We start from the raw sequence: 23,615 nt of genomic DNA, 5'->3' as shown, positions 1-23,615 counted from the left end.
GTCTGGCCCGCGGTCCTTAATTTGCGCACCCTTGATCTAGAACAAAACCAAAACAGCATGTGGGAACAAGTGGTGTGGGGCATAAAACTTTCTCTCTGTATGTTTGTTCCTATTCCTCTGCTGAGCTTTTCAGTAAAAACTACACATTGTACATACATGAACAAGCACTAACTACTGTATTTGAAATGTACAATTTTTTAAAATCAATTTACTTATTTAATCACCTATCTTGTTTCTTAAATTAAAGGTAAGCTTTAGACCAGCTTGAATCAAATTAACAAGATTTATTTAAATCTCTGAAGGCAACACACTTTTACATGTTGTTACTTTATTGTTCAGTGAATTGGTTTTATATAAGAGAAAATGTTATGGTATATTTTTCACATCATTGTTCAATACACTGGTTTCATCTAGATCAGGCATGTCAAAGACGGCGTTCGCATGTGGCCCGCTTAGCCATCTAAATATTATCAAAATAATGTTAAACTGTTACGCTGGAAAATAAGAGATGACAAGCTACTTGAATCGAAAAATAGTATTTTTTAAACTGAACAATGAGAGTGAGTCTGCAGTGTAAACAATTTAAACTAAATTTTGACATTAATTACAAGCCATAGCAAATCATTTAGTGAATATGATTTTATGCAGGAGTGCGTCGTTAAAGCTGCAGAAGTAATTTGTCTAGAAAAGGTGAAAGCATTCACAGAAATAGCGTTAACTAGGAACACTGTGGCAGATAGAATAAATGACATGTCAGTCAGATTGCGTGAACAATTAAAGATTTTGAATTATTTTCATTGGCTCTGCATGAGTCAACTGATGTAAAGGGTGTAGCATAGTTGGCTATATTCATAAGGGCCTGAGACAGGAATTTTGAGATATCGAGGAGCTACTTGAGCTCTGTTCTATGCATAACACCACAACAAGCGAGGATGTTTTTGAGAAATTAGATGAGGTGATATTGCAGTTGGTTACAATTTATCTTTGGTAAAGCTAGCTATTCTAACAAAGGATGGCGCACCAACCATGAAATGAAATGGTTTTGATGCAAAGCTACTTGCAAAAAATAAGAGAGACTGATGCAAAGTTTTAATATCTTTATTTACAGTGCATCATTCACCAAAAAAAAAATAAAGTTCCAACATGTCATAAGACCGGTTTCAGTCGCTCTCAATTTTATTTATGCTCATAGTTTAAATCAAATTTGCAATGTTTCTGGATGGAGTTGGACACGAATTTGATTGTGTTCCGCTGGCTCTCATGTCATAAAGTATTGAAGAGATTTTTTGCACTGTGTGAGGAAATTGTATTGTCTCTGAACATGAAAGGTGAACATATTGAACATTTCCAAACTGACTAATTGGTTCGGGATTCGGCATTGGCAGTTGATCTCACTGGTCACCTGCTATACTTGAATTTGAAACTTCAAAGTAAAGACAAAATTGTCACAACTGTGTGTAATCATGTGAAGTGCTCACACACAAAATTACAACTGTGGATAAACCAAATTGAATACGGCTACAACATTTGGTAAATATGTCTGCAATCTTTAGTAGATGCTTTCAATGACTGTTTTCGTGACTTCGTTTCATACGAGCAAGAATTTTTGTTGTTTGTATCTCCATTCTCATTTGATTCTGAAATTGCTGCTGGTAATGTGCAACTAGAGCTGATAGAATAGCAGTCAGATTCTTTGTTGAAATCGAAGTATATAGAATTGGCTGTGCCAAAATTTTACAGTTATTTACCCTGAATTGCGGAAATTTGCAGCCATAATTCTTGCTATGTTTGCAAGCAATGATCTCTGTGAGCAGTTCTTTTCCATAATGAAAGCTACATAAGCACCTCACCTTTCGAGATTATCTCATCAATATTTGTCGACAGTGATGAAAGTGTCAGTGGAAAACAAACTTTAACATGACATTAATAAGCTTGTATCCTATAAAAGATATCAAGCATCAGAACATAGAAAATAATACGTTATCATATTAATTTTTAATTACTAAATAGTACTACAAATTTAGCTAACTAAGGGACAGGTATGCCATTAATTATTGTATTCTATTTTATTATACATAAAACTAGTAGGCAACTGATTTTTGGCTGCGGCCCCTCAGGTCATAGTAAGTTTTTATGCGGCCCATACACCTTAATGAGTTTGACATGCCTGATCTAGATCTACAATTTTTAAAATGCATCTCTAGATAATTATCATAGTTTATTTCCCATCCACTGTGATTCTTTTTTGTTCTAGTCATTTTGGAAAGAATTTGATGCTTCTAGCGCTAAGCACTTGAATAAAACGTACGCCAAAAGAGATACATTTTCAAAAGTTATAGAAACTCTGGAAACATTGACTAGTGCAGAGGAAAATTCAACTAGATCTGAAGCAGGCACATTAGTAGTTGGTATGCACTCTTCATTTTCTTTCATGTGCAAAACAACACCTTCAAATACAAGAGTTGTCAATTAAATACTATCTTAACTACTAGTTGGGATATTACTGAAGCCAGTATTACCTTTGCCAAAAGCATGAGCTCAAATCTTAGGATAAGTGAAGAACTTTAAAGACCTATTAACCACAAGAAAATATTAACAATAAAAGAAAGTTAGGACAATATTTTCTTTCTAGGACTGCATTGATAATCACACGATTTGAGTAAATTCATGATGTGGCAGGTAGGTATATGATTTTTTAATTGCATTCCATGCTATTGTATCCTCAGAAATCAATCTCAATAGTGCTTCTAGTGACATTGACAAAAAATTTATTCTTCTGGAGCGAAAGGCTTTAATGATTTATTGCAGCTTCTTAAGAATCCTTCAAACTTCCAAAAAAAAAGACCTGCTTCTAGAGCTCTTTGAGTTTTGTAACTAAAATATTAACTAGATGATTCAGACCTGAATATCTTAATTTGCATATTTCTGACAACTATGGTAGTGTGGCTACATGAGAGCAAAGTTGTTGTTTTTTTTACAAACTTAAGTAGATCTAGCAAGAATTATTTGCAATCAATGCTATTTTGTCTATTGGACAAGGGCTGGTGGAAAAATTGATTGGGATAAAATTCCCAGCAAGAAAGCACATAAGATTCATTTATAGTATCTTTTTGTACAGTTGATTTTTTCTTTTTTATTTTGTGAATTAACAATATTATAACAATAAAAAAAATGCTTTTCTGAATTTTTTTTCTTTTTTTAGGGCATCATATACTCTGTCTACACCACAGATGTGTATCTAAAATAACATTATGTATTTATTATCATTAATTTATATTTTTACACATTGTAAGATAAGGTAATATTTTTTTTGAGGATAAAGATGTACAACTTGACCAAGTGTGTTAAAAAACAAGATAGATTCAAACTAAATGTCAGATTAACACAGCACAAGTCAATCCCATGTACAATGTATTCAAAGTTTAATTTTTTTTAAATATATAATAATGACAGCATAAAATAAAAATATGAACATGTGATTTATAAATATATTTTTGAAAATAATTTTCACCTGTGTTTATACCCATCAACAATATTAAAAAAAAAACATTTCATTATCCAATCCTTATTACATTTATAGAATCCAATAAGACCCCTATTTCAATGTTCAACAAAAATAGGCAAAAAGTTTTGGAAATGTTGAGTAGTACTTTGTGGTCCAGATTCACAGGCCAAAGTAAAACCCTTAAAATAGAAAACAGTCTTCTCCTCAGATTATGATTTCCAATCAGATGCAAACTTATAGCCTTTCTTTGCAAGGTCTTGTCGTGCTGCATCTATATGCTTGAAGAAAAATGTAAGTAATTGTGTAGCATTTTCTTTTAAAAATATGTACGGTAACATTAAAAACTTTCTTTAAAGATTTTAGTTGTATGTGTAATATATATATGCTAAGGTATGTATGTTGTTTGTTTTACACATGTGGAATGTTCCTTCATAATTGAAGATTATTACATCTTAGCCCAAACCTCCCGCAAGATGGCGGGGGGTAGAAGCATGCATGGTTCAAACCTAGGACCAACGAGATGATAATCCATAGCAAACAGCACATAATCATCTCATTAATCTTCAGACTCGAAGACAAGTCTTATTATTATTCTGACATGAGCAGATATACTAACATTGTAATTTTGTCTTCATATTTTACATTTAAAGTTATGTGACAACATTAGCCGATGTATGCACATAGTAAAATTGTCTTCACAGTTTACTTCTAAAGTTATGTGTGTGACAATTAAATCTATTACTCTACCTCTTTTAATTCTTTGGATGCTAATTCACAATCATTAAATGTGGCAACTCTATGACCAATCATCCCAAGTAACACACACTGAAACAATCATATATTTATCACAAATTACAAATCACAAGTACTTAAGATTACAAAGAAATAGTTGAAAATAATTTATACAAAATTGCAAAAAAATCTTAGAGAACTGAGAAATACTTACAGCAAACAAAATCAACAAGTAAATTGGTAACTGAAATAAAAAAAATGAATTGTGTTAAAAAAGTAAAAACATATAGATCTAGATTATGAGAAATACTGTAAATCTAAAACAAAAACAACAAAAAAGACAGGTTCCAGCTCCAGTATCCTTAATGTGGACAGGTAGAGAAACTGGCTCTTAGCAGGCTAGATTAAGATTCTGGAAACCAACACATTAAATTGACTAGTAACTGAGACCAGCGGGGATTCACAAAGGCCAGTTAACCAAACAAACAAGCCACCATGCTGTTGCAGAAGGAGGTAGTAATCAGTGTCCCTTAAGCTGGAATGGCGTTAAATAGTGGACATCCTGAGTTTCTACTGCATATGACCTAACCCAGTAATGGCCTTATACAGTGAGGAACCTTCAGTCAGGACTAGAGGTGTCTGTCTGCTGAGAGAAATCCTCCTTGGTTATCAAAGGGGAGGCACAATGCTCTGTACATTTTCGAAGATGTCTGGAAAAAATGTTTAAATTAATTTTTTTCCCCATATTTTGCAAAAGCAGCTAAATCTTGTAATGCTTATATATATAATATACATGATAGCCTATCAGGTCATGTGATATGCTCCCTGGACTGTCGTTCAGATGGTCTCGATGATCCGGGGTTTATACCCTGCCTATTGTCATCCCCCATATATATATATATCATATTATATATATATATATATAGTATACATAAATGTAAAATGTTTTACATCTTTCGGATATTTCTTCAGATTTGAAGATAATTTCATCAAAGCCCAAACCTTTAGGATGATGGGGGATGACAGGAGGCAGGGTATGATATATCTGTGGCATTTAATGTCTTGAGAGATGATCTTTTCCCTTGGCAACATCTTGTGTGACTAAAAAGGCCAAACCTTGATACACACAGGGCTGGTCCTACAGATTGCAGGGCCCTATGCGAAACGGATTGCGCTGGGCCTAGTCTGGGTAGGGATAAGGATAATAAGTGAAAATTAAGATTTGTGTTAGAAAATAAATTCGTCTTTGCATTTTATTCACACTTTGCTAAGTGCAAAATCACGATCAAATGCACTTTACGAGCCATCTACAATAGAAGGTAGATTTCCAACATAAAGCCGATAAAATAAACATTCAGAACTGCCTTTTAGATTTACTACCAACTAGCAAAATATCGCTTTTGATTTTTTTTAAAGAGATCGAGATAGATTTAGATATTTATTTGAATGCCATAGGCTATTGCAGTAAATTAAGTATTTGAACTTACTGTTTTGGTTAAAATTTGCCCTATTATTTTTATTAAATTAAAGCTGACAATGCCGTTTTTTTTATCGCGAGTAGGATTGACATTTTCCATATTGAATGACACCCCAAAATTTTGTCTATTTTTCAGAGCATGTTTTGAGTTTTCAGGATATTTTAATAATTTCAGGAGATTTTCATGTCTTTTTTCGTATACTTTGCAATTTCAGGAGATTTCCAGGAGCTCCTGGAAAATCAGGAGACCACGGAAATCCTGTTTTACGTTAAAATAGTTTACTTTAATAATTTACAACTAGAGGCTGGCCCTGGATACATAACTGTGGTCACATCTGTAATCACCAGGCCCCTTTGTCTTGACATATTTTACAAATAGTTCAATTCTATCTTTCAAAAGCTCCAATCCATATTATGAAAAAGAAACACTTGTCAATGTTTAACAAATACAAACTCTATTTTTTTTAAACACAAAGCATTGTTGACAGCAGATCATTTCTATATCTATTTTCAATATAAACTGATATTGCTGAAAGACAAATCCATAGAGAAGTGTGAATGCATGCTGGGGAAAAACTTTGCATGAGCTATTTTCATTTCAGGAAAAAAAAAAGCAGATTGCAATCAACCTTTTTCATTTTTTGGAAAATACTTACTGCAATAATAATTTCATTCATCTCTTCACTGAACTTTGTCTGTACCAAACCCAGGACATATGAAAGCCATACAGCCAGGAAGGAAGTCAAACAGATTAGCCATTGAAATAACTTGGAAACCTAAAAATAAAATAATAAAATGGACACTAAGATCTTGATCTAATCATTTTAAGATTAATCATGTTGAAGATCATGTGATATGGTGTTGCAATTTGGTGGGATGTATATGGCTGACTTTTGTTTTTTTTTCTTCTAATTTTTGCTTTTGGAAAGGCAGCACTGAAAGCTTCTGACAGATACCACCTCCCCCTCAATGATCAACAGAATAGATTCTAAAGACCATATCCCACTGAGCATGCTATAAGCATGAAAGTTGTGCTATCGATACAGAAGCCTTCCATTATATGGAAATATGACTTTGTGTATCTTGGGTCGTAAACTAAAAATAGTAATACCCTTATTTCTTAATCTATTATTATAGATCTATTGCATCTATCTAAAATTAATTGGTATTTAAGGGTCAGTCTTAAAGATGATCTACTAACTAGATCTAAATCTAGATGTGGACCTAAATTTTTAATTTAGAATCTTAAATCTGTCTTACACTACCAGTATTTTTGTCTAGGTCTTAAAATTTAATCTAAATTTTTTAAAGAGAATATATATAGATCTAAGTATATTACTCATTAATATTAGATTCTACATATTTTTATTAACAATATATTATAATATATATAAGTTTAAAATATACATAGATCTAGATTATTCTAGATCTAGGAAAGATCCTAGGTATCACATTCAAAGACAACATCACAAACGAAGAGATAAAAGATAGTGTTATTACAGCGATTGGACCAGGCTCTGCAATGCAAACATTGTTATAAAATGCAAACTAAAACTCCACAGAATAGCAATATTAAAAGGTCTTCAGGGCTTGCAAGACCTTCCTTCAGGGAACAGTAGCAGGAAAAAGAAGAAGAGGCAGACAGAGAAAGCAATGAGAGACAACATAAAAGAATGGATAGGCCTGCCATTGAAAGAGGTTCTATCCAAGGCAAAAGATAGAGAGGAATGGAAAAGGAATGTTGACAGATCTTGTGTGATGCCAAACCGTCCAATAGACTAAGGGATATAATAAGAAATATATATATATATAATAAATATAGATCTAGAAAGTCATGGTGAAGGTGAGATCTAGAGTCAAGTAGAGATATATATATATATATATATATATATATATATATATATATATATATATATATATATATATATATATATATATATATATAGATGTATAATATATATTATATATAAATAAATATATATAAGTCCTAATGTCACTATTGCGTTCAAAGTCCATCAATTATGGTGCGTCTTTATACAAACTAAAATTACTAAGTGTCTAACAGATTAGATCATAGATGGTTTGCGCGCTAGACTGTTGTTCAGATTTATTGATGGTCTAGGGTTCAAACCCTGCCCACTCCCATCCCCCGTCGTCCTGCATGAGGTTTGGACTAGGAAGTAATTATCTTCAACTTTGAAGGAACATCCGAAACATGTACAACATTTTACAAACATTTTTAAAATAACTGAATTTGATCCTTACACCATGCCTAACATTGATGACATATTACAAAAATTATCCAATGCTAAAGTATTTACAAAATTAGACCTGACAAAAGGGTATTGGCAAATTCCTTTAACTAATAGAGCTAAACCTTATACAACTGATTTTCTTTCTCTAAGTAGCCTCTAATCCACAAAGTCATAATGTCACTAGTCGCGTTCAAAACTGAATTTGAACCTTATGCCTATGCCTAACATTGATGACATATTACATATATATATATGATATAATACATAATTTAAATTTATATTATATATACTGAAACTACCATACAGAACCAGAGAAACTCATGAATCTGAGAATGACAAATATTAGAATTGACAGAATTTCAGTGGAATAACTCAGTCTCAATAACTGAGAATGAGAATATGGTACTGAGAATATTTAATTTAGAGTCTAGATGAGTAGATCTAGACTTTTACTAACTTTTAGACTATAACTATAAGTATTTAATCTAGATATAAATACTTATTAAATTAGTCTTATTTAACTTCAATTTAAGACATAGATTATAATAGACTAAATACTATTAAATATACTTAAGTTTTAAGTTATAATTAACACTAACTCACTAACTGTTCACTAACACTAGAATTTTTAGCAGAATAGATCTAGACTTCTAGAATTTAGTTTTAGAGATAGAATTCACTAAACTGTGACTAAACCTATTAAAATTAATTACAACTACTAGTGCTGTATTATATATCTAGTTATTCTAGTAGTTAGTAGTACTAATCTACTATTCTACTTACACTACTTAGTACTTACAGCCATTTATTTTATGATATTTTTAGTCTCTGACGACGAATTATTAATTTGTAATTCTGTTTGCTTTAGACTTTAGAGTTTATTTAGAATTAAATAAAAATATGCCATCTCATAATGAATGATACTAATTTAACTAATGATAGTGACAAGTGAGATCATAAATATAATAAAGATCTAGAATTTCTAGATTTCTAGATGATAGATCTAGACTGGGTCTAGAAAATTTATCCAAATCAACTTCACGAAGCAGTAAAACTTTCTATTTTGTTGATTTTTTTAACCTGCAAGTTGTAAGAGTAGCATCCCTTTTCCAATTTTCGTCTATCGACGTGTCTAGATAGTAGTAGAAGTCTATTAGAATAATATAAGTTAGACTGGACCTCTTGTTTATTACAATAACAGTTTATATACACAGATCTAGATTTTCTGTCTAGATCTAATTACTAGTCTAGAAAAAATCAAAGATATCATACTAGCTTATACATTTGTCAATTTTCCATTGTGCATTGCATTAGCAATGTATTTCAAACTCTGAATTGTACTAATAGTACTTTATCCAAAATCGTGTACGGGCACGGTATTAGAGCTAATCTAGATCTAAACCTCTCCACTGTTTTACTGTGATGTGGAATAATAGCAACAAACGTGTAAGCCCGAAAATGGAGTCGTTGTTGTCTAAGTACATTAAAGTAGCCTCCGTGGTTACGGCCTACTGGTATGTTTCCAATGCCATGTATCTACTTTCTAAATTGACATCTAGATCTACACTAGAATCTAGTAGTTTGAAAATAATGCAGTCTAGTCTAAATTTCTAAGTACACCATCCTCCAATGTGACCTGTGATTAATTTATTTTGTTAGTGTCGCCCCGTCCGGTTCCCGATTCAATCATTCAAATAAATTCAATCTTATTCTCAGTTCAGTGCCATTTTGAATCCTATTAGTGTTGTCTGTGATCATAAAGTTCACTGATAAGACAATTCTTATTCTGGGGCTGTGACCACTGATTGGGGCTGATTGTCACTGTCTTAACATCCACCTAGATTTATAGATTTATCTTAGACTAGGTCACCTAGGACTAGTGTCACTAGTGACTAGATCATCTCTAGATCTAGTCACACTCAAACTCGAGACAAACATGACGTTACATGTCTAACATGAAACAAGTGACAGTAGTGACACTGACTGTCACTGGGTATACTTAAGTCACTAAGACTAAGTGTCTTAAGCATTTACAGTTTACATCAATTTCTGAATTCTCTCAATCCATTTTTTTTATCCAGGGGAAGAAGAAAGTAGATCAAGGCATAGACTATCATAGAGCTGTTTTTAATCCTCATATATGGCATAATGATAAGCCAATAGAAACTGATATATTTGGCTTATAAATAAATAGGCAGGAAAACATGTGGTTTCTCAGCCTAAGCAGTGCATAGAGCCAAAGTAAAATAAATAAGGGTGTCCTCGCCTATGTACGTTTTTCAGAAAATAAGAGATCACAGACACTATGGAAGGGGGAGTGGGGCTGAAACAGTCAATGTGAAAAAGCTGGGAAGTGGGTCATTCTCCTGATTGGAGGGGAGAGGGGCTCTTTTTGTCTAGCCCCTTTCCATTCAATGTACCATAATAGAAGAGACTGGAAGGAAGGGAGGGAGGGACGGCTCCACTAAAAGCTTGGCTGACCAGATCTAGGGACTACAGGTAGGTAGGCTTACAACAGGTGTGACCTTGGTGTAGTTGATCTACACTTGGCTAACTCGGCTAACTAACATAGGAGAGGGTGTGAAAGGAGGGGGAAGAAAACTTGCTATCACCTACTAGCAGGGTGCAGGCCTTACTACCCAGGACTGGACCCAGGGGAGAACTGTAATCCTTTTCATGTGGAGCTAACACCTCCATGTTAAAATAGGCTAGCCCATAGACATCACTGTGAAGCTAGGAAAAAATTTGCAGCACCATTATAATGTAGTTGGGGGGGGGGAGGGGGAGGAGACAGGACTGAAATAATGATCCTAAAATGTGGAACTGCTCCAAAGCAAAACTTTCTCCCCCATGTCAAAATAAGCTTGGCCATAGACATTGTTTAGCAGCTAGGAAAAAAATAGCAGAGATGTAACATGGATATGAATGTTTTGGGGGGGGGGGGGGAGGTTTACAAAAATTTTTTTAAGATAACGATTTAGACTAGTTGGGGAAGAGAGAGATGGTGCAACTTGTGACATCAATAATAAACAGAGAAAGGCTAGCATGAGTGTGGAAAAAGTGACAAATAATTGACTGTCTTAATCTTTTGTAAAAGAAAACGGCTTAAAGGAAAGAATTGTCAGATTATATTGATTTTATATACTGTGTCCGTGAAGTTTTCGCAATGTCCGTGAGTTTTAAAATTGTCCGTGAGGTATTACAGACCCCACCACAAGTAAACTTTAATATTTTTTTTTAATAAACATAGGACTATCAAGCAGCAAATATATAATTATTAGCCAATAGCTGAGGAGTATTTTGATACTTTCACTTTTTTCCTAAGTCTAACCATTTCAGAAAAAAAAAATTCAAGTGAAAACGGGTGCAAAAGTGTCAGCACTACGATCTTTACTCTATATTTTCTGACTTCAAATAATCTTGTTGGTATCTCTACAGTTAACTAATTTTAGGTATGATATATAGCATAGCCATAGATGAGGTCCTTATTCCTTAGTGACCTTAGCCAGCTTTTCTTAGCTTGCCTAGAGAGATAATATGTATTACAGTTACGGTAGTTTCTTTTTTATTATTTCTATTGCAGGGTTATCTCAATATCTATGGTTTTTATGAACAAGTATTTACTTAGCAGTGATGACTTAAAGGTATTTTTATAAATAATTTTCAATCAATTTGTAGGTTTCATGAGCTTTTATATTGTAACCTTACTGCAAATTAAAGCTAGAATAAATATTGTTGCTAATAAAGAAGACATTGTTTGTTGATATACACACATGTCACTTTTCTTTATCCACAGTTAGATGCCCCATTGTTTGTAACATGGTTTCAGTGTATTGTGACCTTTCTTCTGTGCATACTTTTGAGCCTTGGCAGTCAGTTTGTTCCTAAATATGTGTCATTCCCTGGAGTTAAAATAGAACTCAAACTTTTAAGAGCTGTAAGAATTTCATGAAATAGAATTATATTAGCATTTTTTATAACTAAAATGTTTACAGAATATTTTTAGCATATAATGTAAATATTTCTTACATTTTGTTTTAAATAAGTCTTAACCATTATTTATACTATAACGTAGAATGTGACGAGTATGTATGTTCCAAATAGAATTTAAAATTGTTTGACCAATCTTGATGAAAATTTGCACAAATGTTCCTTGGGTACTAACTGGAACCGTGACGTATGTATAGTAGCCCTAAATAAAACTTAAGACCCTAAAAAAAAAATTTGCCTAACTCTATTAAAGTATTAGTATTGTTTACATGAGAAAAGATCGAAAGGATCTAGATCTAATTTTAAGAACTACACTTTGCACAGTTTTATACTTTGACACATAAAAATTACAAAATATAGTCTATTGATTTCATTATTTAATAAAATAAAGCTTCAAATTTGTCTTTCAAAAGCGTTTTTACATAAATTCATTCCTTAAATCTGCATAGTAAGAAGTCCTGACGTATATTCTTTCATTAGACAAGACTGAAATGTTACACAAATCTTTATTCAACTCTAAGATGATAGAATTTCTCTTCGCAAAGATAGTTTTATACTTTAACACATGAACATACTAATACTACTAGTCCAGTCATTTCATATTTTAATCAAATTAATATTCAAATTTGTTTTCCTAGAGCATTTTTCATACATTCGTTCGCTATTACTGCGATGACGTGTTGACAGACATTTGAATATTTTTCCATTCATGTATCCCGCAAACCTTACATGCGCAGTGAAAACACGCTGTGATTGGACAGGCAAATGAGGCTGTATATGGGTGATATTAGATATACTAACATAAAATAATTAATAAGCTTATTGAACCTTAAATTCAATCTTAAACTGATAGATCAAGCATGTTTAGTGAAAGTAGATGTATTTTACTTAATTTAAACAAATGAATCTAAGTTTAATCTAGGTCAGAAACTATATTAGACTCTAGATCTAGATCTCAATATTTATGCAAGCAAATCTTTTGGTAACAAAAGTGGATTTAGTCGATTTAATAGCACTTTTCATTTTATTTTTACATTTACGCATTTGCTTTACTTATAACATTATTTTTTTATTTAATTGTTTCTATTTTTTATTATATCTTTTATATAGCACTACTTTCATTCTTATAGCATGCTCAGAGCGCTATGGTCCAATCACATTTTTTTCCGTGCTGCCTTTAGGTGCTCAGTAAACACAGACTATATAAAGGACATTTAACAATGGAAACTTTGACTCGTGTGCCCTTATTGGTTGTAGAAAGTGGAAAAGTATGATTTTTTTTATGTATGTATGCATGACCCAGACTTGCCAAATTCCAATTAAAGCAGTTCAGAAAACTGTCTGTGTATTAAACTTACTGTTTATTTGAGTAACAAAAATAATACCTTTTTTTTTCTTTCAGACTCTGCCACTTTCAATTATATTTGTATGTATGATAACATTCAACAATCTCTGCCTTAAGTACATTGGAGTGGCTTTTTATTTTGTTGGTAGATCTTTAACTACTGTATTCAATGTGGTATGTTTACTTCATCTCATTAAATTTTGTATACATTGTATCCACCATATCTGGTTTGCAGAAGAAAATAATCTGACAATTTTTTAATATTTTTTTACTTACTTAACTATCTAGCATTCAAGACAATTTTATCAATTTAAAATATTTTAGATTATTTATGAAGTTTAATTTATACTCCAGGTTTTTACATATTTCATGCTTCAACAAACCACATCGGGCAAAGCATTGGCATGCTGTGGCATTATTATTGCTGGTTTTTTTATGGGAGTAGATCAGGAAGGAGCATCAGGTATTTATGCTAGTCCTGTTTCATTCCTTTACCAGAATTAGAACAAGACTGTGGAGACTCTTTTTTCTGTGAAAACCAGATGTTTAGCTATTTTATACATTTTTAAAATTAATTTTTGAAACTAAAGTGCCTATACCTCATTGTTTAAGGCTTACCAGTATTTTTTAACCTTGCTTTTATTTTAAAGGTATTCATAGTATATACATATATATATATATTATTTTAAACTAGACATGTTTTTCTGTTTTTTTAATGTTATATTTATTAGTTGTTGTTTTGTTGTTGTTGTTTTTTTCAATAATAAAAAAAAATTGTTTCATTTTTTAATTCAAAATCTCTCTTTTGTTTGGCAATAGATTTTTTTTTTCAAAATGGAAATAGGCTGGATCTGGATTGGGTCAAATATTTGTGTACATTTATATATTTCCAGGCACTCTTTCAATAGTTGGTGTTATATATGGTGTTCTGGCTAGTGCTTCTGTTGCTCTGAATGCCATTTATACCAAGAAAGTGCTCCCCCTGGTAGACAACAATGTCTGGCGTCTGACTTACTACAACAACATCAATGCCAGCATATTGTTTATTCCCCTTATGATTATGTTTGGCGAGGTTGGTGAAGTGGTGAGGTTTCCATTACTCAGCTCAATCACATTTTGGAACTGGATGATAATGAGTGGAGTGTTTGGGTTCGCTATAGGATACGTTACAGGATTACAAATTCAAGTAAGTTTACTGCTTATATTTATATAATTTGCTAAGAAGAATCAACTTAACTATAGGAAATTCAATACTATCATAGATTTTTCTGACTCTCATTTCTTTTTAGATGTTTCACTTAACTAGTGTCTGGGGAGTTAATACTTCCAAATGGATTGGATAATGAATAGATTATATTTATAAATTAACATATTTAAATCTTTAACATCAACATCATGAATGTAAAATGAATGTTTTTCAGTTTGCATTGCAGATGTTTAGAAATTCAATTTCATTTGGACACTTAGTTGTTCATCTTTATTTGACTCTGGTATACAAATCACTTTTTCTAGGCATGACCAGTGATGCAATATTCAGTGTTTTAATATCACAATGTGGAATCATAAAAAGAATAAGCACATACAATACTTGACAAATAGAAACACTGTATAAATCTATTTGAACAAAGACAGCTAAACTTCTTTGCCAACATGCTGAAAGAACATTTTAAAAGACAGGTCTGATGATACATTGATAAATCTATATCGAAGAAAAAAACAAGTTGAATCTCATGATTTGAGATGCAAAAGCTCATCATATTCGAAAAAAATTAAAACCTTTGATTTTTAAAATGAGCTATTTAGGATCACCGCTGATATGTTAGGTGGAGCGAATAATGGACGTTTGCATTTATTCCAGTGTCAGAGCTCCTTGACACTTTCAATAGATTCTTCATTGGCAAGATTGTGTAAATAAGAAATCGCATGCCATTCCTTTCATCACAGCTTGACCACTATACAATCACTCAAAATTCTCCTTCTTGGGAGTGTCTCTGAAGATTCAAATTATTTTTAGTTGTCAAAATTCAAAATTTTTTTTTGGTCAAGTTATTAGTGTTGGAATAAAAATATAACTACTGACTAGGTACTGTTCATTTTGTTTGAGCTGTTTTCATCAGATATTTGAAATTTCATTTCAGGTGACTTCACCTCTGACACACAACATATCTGGAACAGCTAAAGCCTGTGCTCAAACTATCTTAGCATGTATTTATTATCATGACATCAAGACAAACTTGTGGTGGGTCAGCAATATGGTTGTTCTGTTTGGCTCAGCTGGGTACACTGAGGTCAAGCGCAGGGAAATGAACCAACAGCATAAAATAACTATTGCTGAAGCCCAGAAACAAAATGAAATTTTGATATCTCTAGAAGATAGCAAGCAACCGTAAGAACTTATATAATTCTTTTTATACTATATTTCAAAGCATAATTTATTAAATATTATATTTATATAATGTATATTGCAGTAGTTGTCACAACTATTACTCTTATTTATTTTATTTCATGATCCTAAAAATAATTTTGTAGGTAGGTCTGAGTTGTTTGGGCCTAGGGTTGTAGAAAGGGGTAGATTCACCTATCAAACACTCATTTCTTCTGCTGTACCATCTCATCAAGCTTTCTTTTAAGTCTCCATAAGGTCGTTACAGTGAAATAACTGATAGGTGTGGCATTTAGTGTTTTAATTTAATTTGAGAGTTACAACATTTATTATACAAGTTGTAGCTGTCTCTCAATTTATGCACACACCTTGCAGGTTAGTGATAAAAAACGCAGTGTTGAAATTGATCAGATTTGAGTTTTATATCTTCAAACTCAATCAAATGAGAATGAGAACACAAAATTTACATCAAACATAAATCACTTGTTTGATCATGTAAATACAAAGATAGCTTGGTTGACAAAGAGCTGTTTATTATTAAACAATGAATTGTGAAAAAAAAAATAATCACAGATAGCTAATGACTACTGATCAATGTACAATAACTAGATAATATGACTTTATGTGGAAAAAAATTCTACTGACCCATGCACTTATGACGTTTTAGTTACCAACACCTACCCAACCAGATTAACTTAACATACTTGTGTTGTCCAGCATGACAGAAATAATTAATATGTAAAAGGTAGCTTAAGATCAAATTATACAAGTAGCTTTTTTTTTTTTAAGAGAGAGAACTAAAAAGTGAGGAAATAATTTTGTTCAGTTTGGTTTTCATTTATTCATGCAGAAATTATTACTGAAAAAAACTAAATTAGTTTTTCTGTTAATTTTCCCCTTAATGACTAATCTATATTATATTCTTAAAATATCACTGATTGATTGATTCATTTATATATCAAGAGATCTCAGTAACTGCTGAATGGATTTGCATGAAATTTCGTACACAGGTTTCTTTTACCTCCTAAGTGTTTGCTACGAAATAAGTTTTGGTAGAACATCACAATTTGTGAAATACTACAAGCTTTCTGTTAAACTTTTGTATTTTATTTTTGGTATTTCTAAATTTTAATAACACAGAGCATATTTTCTTTCTTTTTCCCTAAAATAGGGAATTGCTGCCTAAATGCATGTTACAAAGTTTATAAAAACGAAATTAAATCAATAATTCATTGGTGCATAACTCGCCATTGTGGACACTTTAAAATGTTAACTAATAAATGAAATTTTCTTTTTTTTTCCTCTCGAAAACACCAGGTTTGTTTAAAGTGTGTGTGTTTTGGGGATTTTTTTTTGTTTCTTAAAGTTTTTGGGTGTGGGGGAAAAAAAGTGAAATAGAGCTTTTTATATATTTTGATATTGAATTGAGAAGTCCAGAAAGTTAGAGATTGTATTTAAGACTATTTTATTTGGTGGGAGAGAGAAAAGTGATTCTAGAATTTCTTCGTCTGAGTCCATTAGTCTGTCGAACCATTGGGGCACCACACTAGATATGTCAACCTTTCTTTCTCAATTACTCTTTGTCTTTTGCCTTGGATAGAATTTCATTCAGTAACAGGCATGTCCATTCTTTGATGTTATCTTCCCATCTCTTCCTCTTCTTCTTCCTGGTACTTTCCCCTGAAGCCCTGAGGACCTTGTGATGTGGCCATAGAGTTTGAGTTTACTTTTTTTTGACAGTGGTTAGCAGCTCATCGTAGGGTCCCATTGCTGTAGTAATATAATAATAATAATAATCTTTATTGTCCATAAGGAAATTTGTCTTACAATTTGTGCATTACACCAAACAAAACATTGTAACTATAAAAAAACAAAATGTACATTCACACCTGATTCGCTTATAATTTACATGTGAAAAGTTTATATCAGATTGTTTCTATTTAATTTTAATGATTTGATTGCCAGGGGAAACAATTCTGTTTCTAATCTTTTCATTCATCATGCGGTTTTTGTAAACTAGAATTTACCAGCCAAAATTGTGTGTGTGCCCTTCCAATTCAAGTATGTATGTAGGGAACAATTACGATAAGCAGGGGTGAAAAAAAAGGGGAGGTTTGTGACCAGAGAGGGAGAGAAGGATACTTTAAGGGCGAGCATTATGATTTGCAGGTGCATAAGGGGGGGGGGGGGGGGTTCAAGGAGAAGGTGTGAGATCATTTCTGTGACACTATGCTATTGTAGTTTCATTTTTATTTTAAAAACAACTCCAGTCTGCTTCAGCAATAGAGTTTTATGTTTCATTTGTACACTTTTTGTTTTACATATAAAGGCTGCTTGAGGATGAAACAAGAAAAGCAGAAAAAAAGTAACAGTGTCTTGGTATTTTTCTGTTTCTAGTTATCTTAACTGCTTCATAATCTTATGGATGTACAATGTGGGGTGTTTTTGTTTTTTCACTACATATTATATGGTGATCTAGCTTAGCTTCTATCAATACATGTACTTTTTAGCTACACCTCTTTTGCAAACCATTAAGGCATGGTCGAAATGCTTCATTAACTGCTTTTTAGTCACAGGGTTCCCACTCTTTGACATGTAATTTATAATTATTTTTTAATCAATTCCTACTTTATGTTCAAATAATATAAAAACTAAACATTCATAACCTTTGCATGGGGTTGGCCGTAAGCAAAAGTGATATTACTGATAATTATTAATAAGAAAAATGCAATGTAATTGTTAGATCCCCTGAGTCACATAGATGGAACACTTTGATTTAAAATGTATGTAAAAGTTTTTAATTAATTAAGTAATAATTGAATTGATTTTTCTAAAATTGTAATAAAATGTGTTGTCACATGGCACAACGTAATGTGCAAAATTTCAGCTAGATAGGATAATGAAATGTCTTAATAAATTATTCAAAAGTTAGTTGAAATTTAAAAAAAAAAATTAAAGCTTTAATTATCAATTTTTCCTGGTCATCATAAGACAAGCTTTTTTTTTTGTTGTCACTTACAAATTTGTTTAGGAATGGTGTGGTGTAATAAACAATACATACATCATACATATATAAACAACTTACAATAGATGTTGAAGTTGTTTTTTTTTCTAAATTTACAATTTTAAGTTTTTTGATTTATTGCAATCACCCTCAGGACATAGTTTTTGTTGTTTTTTATTTTTTGACAAGCAAGTGACAGCCATCTTATCAGCATCTTATACCAAAAATGTAATATTTGCTTTTTAACACATTACAAATCTATCCACTTTCAGTTCACACATATAATATGTTTTTCTTATAAATGTAAGTTTGATCATTTAATATTTTTAAGGACCGGAGTGAGTTTAACTTTTTTCATTGTTGTATCATGGTCAAATTCTTTCATAAATTTCTCATTAGCCCTTTGAATTTCATGGAAGAGTGCTGTGACAGTTCACATAACTATATCTCTCCACTCTTCCTTTCAGCACCTGTCATTAGCTAAATAACAAGAGCGAGGTCTGTCCATTCTCTCATGTTGTCTATCCAGCTTTTCTTTGGATGACCCATTCATCATGCTCTTTCCATTTTACCTTGAAGGCTGACTTTTGAAAGTGAGACATGTCTTGCAATGAATTTAGTATCCAGGTTATTTATATAATCTATTAATATAGCTTATAGATTTTTATACTATAAGTTAGTCCACCATAGGACTAAGATAAATTTGCCTTAAATTATTAAATCGAGAAATTCTCTATCATAAACATTATCTTTGCATTCATTCAAACTATCCAATATTTGTTATAATTAGATTACATAAAGTGTCTTCCAATTTTTTTGTTTTCAAATGATGTCTTTAAGAAATTTAAAAAAATTCTCAGAATTATATTAGAGGCACTGATGTTGTTAAAAATGTACTGCTAGGCATAGGCAGTGCGATAAAAAAGAAAAAAATATTAATAATAGTTGCATTTCAAAACTTAGAGTAATGTTCACTTCACAAAAAAAAAAAGAGTTCAGACTGTTTCTTATTTTTGGCTTCTTATGTTGGGGAACCCTGTGATGAATTGGAATATTCACATTTTAAAAAAATGTTTCAGTTATCCTGGAGCATCATTTAAAAAAGTCTATTTGATAATGGTAGAAAAAAAAAGTTGATCCCATTTAAAGTTGATCTAAGTAAAATTCAAACTTATAAGAAATAGTAAGCTTTCAACTAGCAAGTCTTCTATTCTAGTAACTATTCCTGTTCTTGCAATATAGCTTTCAATTATTATAGAAGGTTTCAAAAATAGTCTTAGTTTATGTACCTAACCATTTCATTGTTTTAGTCCTACATTAGTCTTTAAAGAAAGTTACATTTTGCTTCTTCTCTTAAAAAACAAAATGTTTTATAATGATGATTTAATGCTTTCAAGCTCTTATTTTCTATAAATATTCTATAGTATAAATTAATAATATAAATGATCTATTGCAGGAAAAAAAAGGCTTTTTTTTTTAATTTGCTCTAATCAAACATTTTCTATTGGTAAAACAAAAAATACTTCAGAATATTTTGACTCAAGTAAATATCTTTAAGTGTTATCCAATACTTTTGTGCATAGTTGGCAACTGTTACTAATAAGTGTATATTTGAATTTTGTATTTACAAGAAGTAATATATTATATTTCTTGTTATTTGAAAAACAAAATTAATGTCTTTAAAAGTGTAACTGCTAGACTTATTAATAATTTCACTGCTAGTTCTTAACATTTTTTTAACCATTATTTTAGCATTAGACTGATGTAGTTTTCTTTTAAAATTCTTATTTATCAATGTTTTGTTTTGTCATAGAATGTTAGATGTATTTATTGTTTTAGTTTGTGTTCTTCTTTGTTCAATATAGTTAAAAAATATCTGAATATAAGCTACTTTACATGTTGACAAGTATGAAAATGTAAGTCCTAAAATATAGAAAATTAGTTACATATGAATGATTGCTATTGATTAAGAATAATGTTTTTTTTTAATCTATAAATCGTAATAAGAGCACAGTCCAAGACTGTTCGGAGGGGAGGGGGTGAATGTAAGTTTAGAGAGGAAATGTTAATATGAAAGTTATATAGTTATATATAACATGCTGGTTAACAACTCTGAGATGTGTATGTATTGTAATAGTCTTCTATGTATAGTTCAATTCAGTTTCATATATCAAAGGGTCTTTTAAACCTTATTGTGCTCAACATTTCCACCCATATTAGTTCATCTTTGTAAATATATCCTAGCTCCAAAATTAGGTGTCTATTATTTAGCTTTATCTGCATTAAAAAAGTCTTTTACTCAAAAACTGAATAAACATTCAACAAATGCAAGGTCTTTTATATCCCACAATTAAAATTTTTATTGCCATAGATAATGAATGCCCGTATTTAATTCATCAGTGTAACAAAAATAATAAATATAGTAACATTTTTCTTCATTGTTTTTCTTCTCAAAATTTGACCCAAGCTTTACACTCTCCTAGTTATTTTACATTTGTAAAAAAAAAAAAAAAAAAAAAAAAAGCATGCTTATTTCAAAAAGAGGCTTTTTATTATGGATAAATTTGTTTTGTATATTATTTATTCATCGTACACCTACATTATTAACACTTTCTGTTTTCAAATGGTCATTCTAATCTGAAATCCTATTCTACTGAATTTCAATTATTAGGTATTTTGAAAATTGTATGCATCTTTTATACTTTTAGAGTCTAGTTGTTTTTTGTTTTCAAACTACATCATTCACAACATTGATTTGCAAACATTTAAACTTCATTTTTTATTTATTTATGTTTTAAAAAAATGACATGTGTTTCTACACTTACAAATATATGCCCTAAATATAAGCTGTTCTACTAGATACTTATTTCATAGAAATTAAACAAAGCTTTTATTTGTGATACAACACAATTACATTAATGCTTGTTAAAGGAGCACACATCTTTAAGGATATTTTTCAGTGTTTGTTCTAAATCAGACATGTCTAACCTAATAAAACCTATTATGAAGAACTCAGATAACATTATATGATTATTAAATTTTTTATTAGTAGTGCAAGAGCTGCTACTCAAGTTATTTATTATTTTTTTTAAATGTACCTGATGTTCAACAAGAACCACTGCCAGAAATAAATTTGATATTTCCAAATTGAAATGAATATACTTTTCATATTTTTTTATGTTTTTTTTGGCTACTTCATCTTGATTTCTTTTTTTTTTTTTTTTGGGGGGGGGGGGGGGGGGGAGAACAAGTACTGTACACAGTTCGTGGAACAGGTTTGAAGTAATAACAATGCCATAATGTGTAAAGAACAATAAGTAATGGGCCATTATGTTTAATTGAGTTATCTGAGATTAAAAAGATTAAAAAATGCCTTTAGGATTTCAGAATTCACGTGCCAAAATTCTGCTGTATGTATAACTGTATTGTTGCTGTTTAGAGAAGAACAGAATTTGTTGCATGACATTCCTATAAAAAAAAATCAGCTGTTATGTAAATATTATACATCAGACATCCTTAGCTACCATTAAACACAAAAATATCTTCTTCTTTTTTTTTTTAATATACTTTTTCAATATGAGTGAAATAAAAACATCCAATATCAGTGCTATATATTTGTTTATATTTATGTATATCATGTACAGCTTTTATGATTGTGTGTTTTAAGAAATGGGTGCTTCTAACTTTTTATTAACTTTAATAATATGTATTTTCATCTGCCAAGACTTCACCCTTATAATGCATCACAAGCCATCTTGTAAAAAAATCAGCTAAGTTAAATTAAAATGTTATTAATTAAATTTTAAGGAATATATTGATTCAAATATAGTAAAGTTGTAATTGTTTATTTTTATTTATTTTGTTTTACTAGTTAAGTGTTTAAGTTGCATTAGATTGTTTTGACTAGCTTAAAGTTTACATTAGACTAGCTTAAAGTTTACATTAGACTATATTGTTTTGAGAAATGTTTAAGTTGGACTACATTATTCTGAATATCTACCTGTGTTGATTACACTGTTTTTGGTAAACTTAAAGCTCGTGGTGTTTGTCTAACATGTTGGAGAATCTCTTCTACCACTGTGTTGCTTTTAAATCACTTACTGTATATGGGCAAAATGTTAAAAGATGATGATTGTGGTATATCAATGAAATTCACTGTTTCCTTATGGTTGATGTTGTGATATTATACTACAATGCAAACAACTGTTATAAATTAAGGGTGTCATTGTTGTTGTAAATAGATTAATATGTATGATTTTTTTTAAATACTATATATTTCTTTCATTTACATCAAGGCTAAAGTTGTCATTCCAGTAGTATCACCTTAATAATACTTTTGTTACTTTTTATACTTGTATCAATGGATGTATCAGAGATGATAGATACATAATAATTAAGGGTGGAATAACTTACCACAGTACACTGATTATTGTCTTCTGGTTCAGACCCCTCTTTCACCTTCACCTATCCTTTTAGTCTGTTGGGGCACCTCACAAGATTTGTCGACCGTCTTTCTCCATTCCTCTCTGTCTTTTGCCTTGGATAGAACCTCTTTCAATGGCAGATCCGTTGTTTTCTCTGTCTGCCTCTTCTTTTTCCTGGTACTCACTACTGTTTCCTGAAGGAAGGTCTTTGCAAGCCCTGAAGACCTTGTAATATGGTCATAGAGTTTTAGTTTGCATTATTACAATAGTTACCAGGTCATCATGGGGTCCAATCACTGTATTATATCTGTCTCTAATCTCTTCATTTGTGATGCGGTCTTTTAATGTGATACCGAGGATCCTTCTGTTTTGAGTTTTGCAAGTGCTGCTTGGAATGTATTTATTGTAATGCCCAACTTTTAATTTGATGTTAGGTTCCAGTAGGGTTTTAATTAAAAGGCCATTTATTAATTTTTGAGATACTTCATCCCTAAAAGGTA

General features: G+C 31.2%; 2 protein-coding genes across 2 annotated transcripts; one reads left to right on the top strand and one right to left on the bottom strand.

The window, feature by feature from the left end:
* Positions 1-1,082: 1,082 nt before the first annotated feature.
* LOC106056565 (dolichol-phosphate mannosyltransferase subunit 3-like) lies at positions 1,083-9,038 on the bottom strand. Its single transcript, XM_013213374.2, has 5 exons — positions 8,769-9,038; positions 6,371-6,490; positions 4,452-4,481; positions 4,253-4,330; positions 1,083-3,783 (listed from the first exon to the last, which is right to left on the bottom strand). The coding sequence occupies exons 1-5, from the start codon at positions 8,772-8,774 to the stop codon at positions 3,715-3,717; spliced, it is 303 nt and encodes a 100-aa protein (XP_013068828.1). The 5' UTR covers positions 8,775-9,038; the 3' UTR covers positions 1,083-3,714.
* An 89-nt stretch (positions 9,039-9,127) lies between these two features.
* On the top strand, positions 9,128-18,780 carry LOC106056564 (GDP-fucose transporter 1-like). Its single transcript, XM_013213373.2, has 8 exons — positions 9,128-9,483; positions 11,553-11,613; positions 11,766-11,906; positions 13,362-13,478; positions 13,659-13,767; positions 14,198-14,490; positions 15,443-15,690; positions 18,017-18,780. The coding sequence occupies exons 1-8, from the start codon at positions 9,392-9,394 to the stop codon at positions 18,054-18,056; spliced, it is 1,101 nt and encodes a 366-aa protein (XP_013068827.2). The 5' UTR covers positions 9,128-9,391; the 3' UTR covers positions 18,057-18,780.
* The last annotated feature ends 4,835 nt before the right edge of the window (positions 18,781-23,615 follow it).

This window comes from Biomphalaria glabrata, chromosome 4 (assembly GCF_947242115.1).
Source record: "Biomphalaria glabrata chromosome 4, xgBioGlab47.1, whole genome shotgun sequence".
Lineage (NCBI taxonomy): Eukaryota > Metazoa > Mollusca > Gastropoda > Planorbidae > Biomphalaria > Biomphalaria glabrata.
The sequence above is the reverse complement of the archived record's forward strand: the minus strand, read 5'-3'. Positions and strand labels throughout refer to the sequence as shown.

What these genes read in the sequence shown, in the direction of transcription:
- LOC106056565 (XM_013213374.2), bottom strand. An exon ending in TGAATGAAATTATTATTGCA is followed by an intron (nt 4,482 to 6,370) that starts GTAAGTATTTTC and finishes TTTTTATTTCAG; the next exon opens with TTACCAATTTACTTGTTGAT. An exon ending in ACTTGTTGATTTTGTTTGCT is followed by an intron (nt 4,331 to 4,451) that starts GTAAGTATTTCT and finishes TGATTGTTTCAG; the next exon opens with TGTGTGTTACTTGGGATGAT.
- LOC106056564 (XM_013213373.2), top strand. Translation starts at nt 9,392, where the DNA reads ATGTGGAATAATAGCAACAAACGTGTAAGCCCGAAAATGGAGTCGTTG. An exon ending in TCCGTGGTTACGGCCTACTG is followed by an intron (nt 9,484 to 11,552) that starts GTATGTTTCCAA and finishes TTTCTATTGCAG; the next exon opens with GGTTATCTCAATATCTATGG. An exon ending in CTAGAAGATAGCAAGCAACC is followed by an intron (nt 15,691 to 18,016) that starts GTAAGAACTTAT and finishes TTACATATAAAG; the next exon opens with GCTGCTTGAGGATGAAACAA.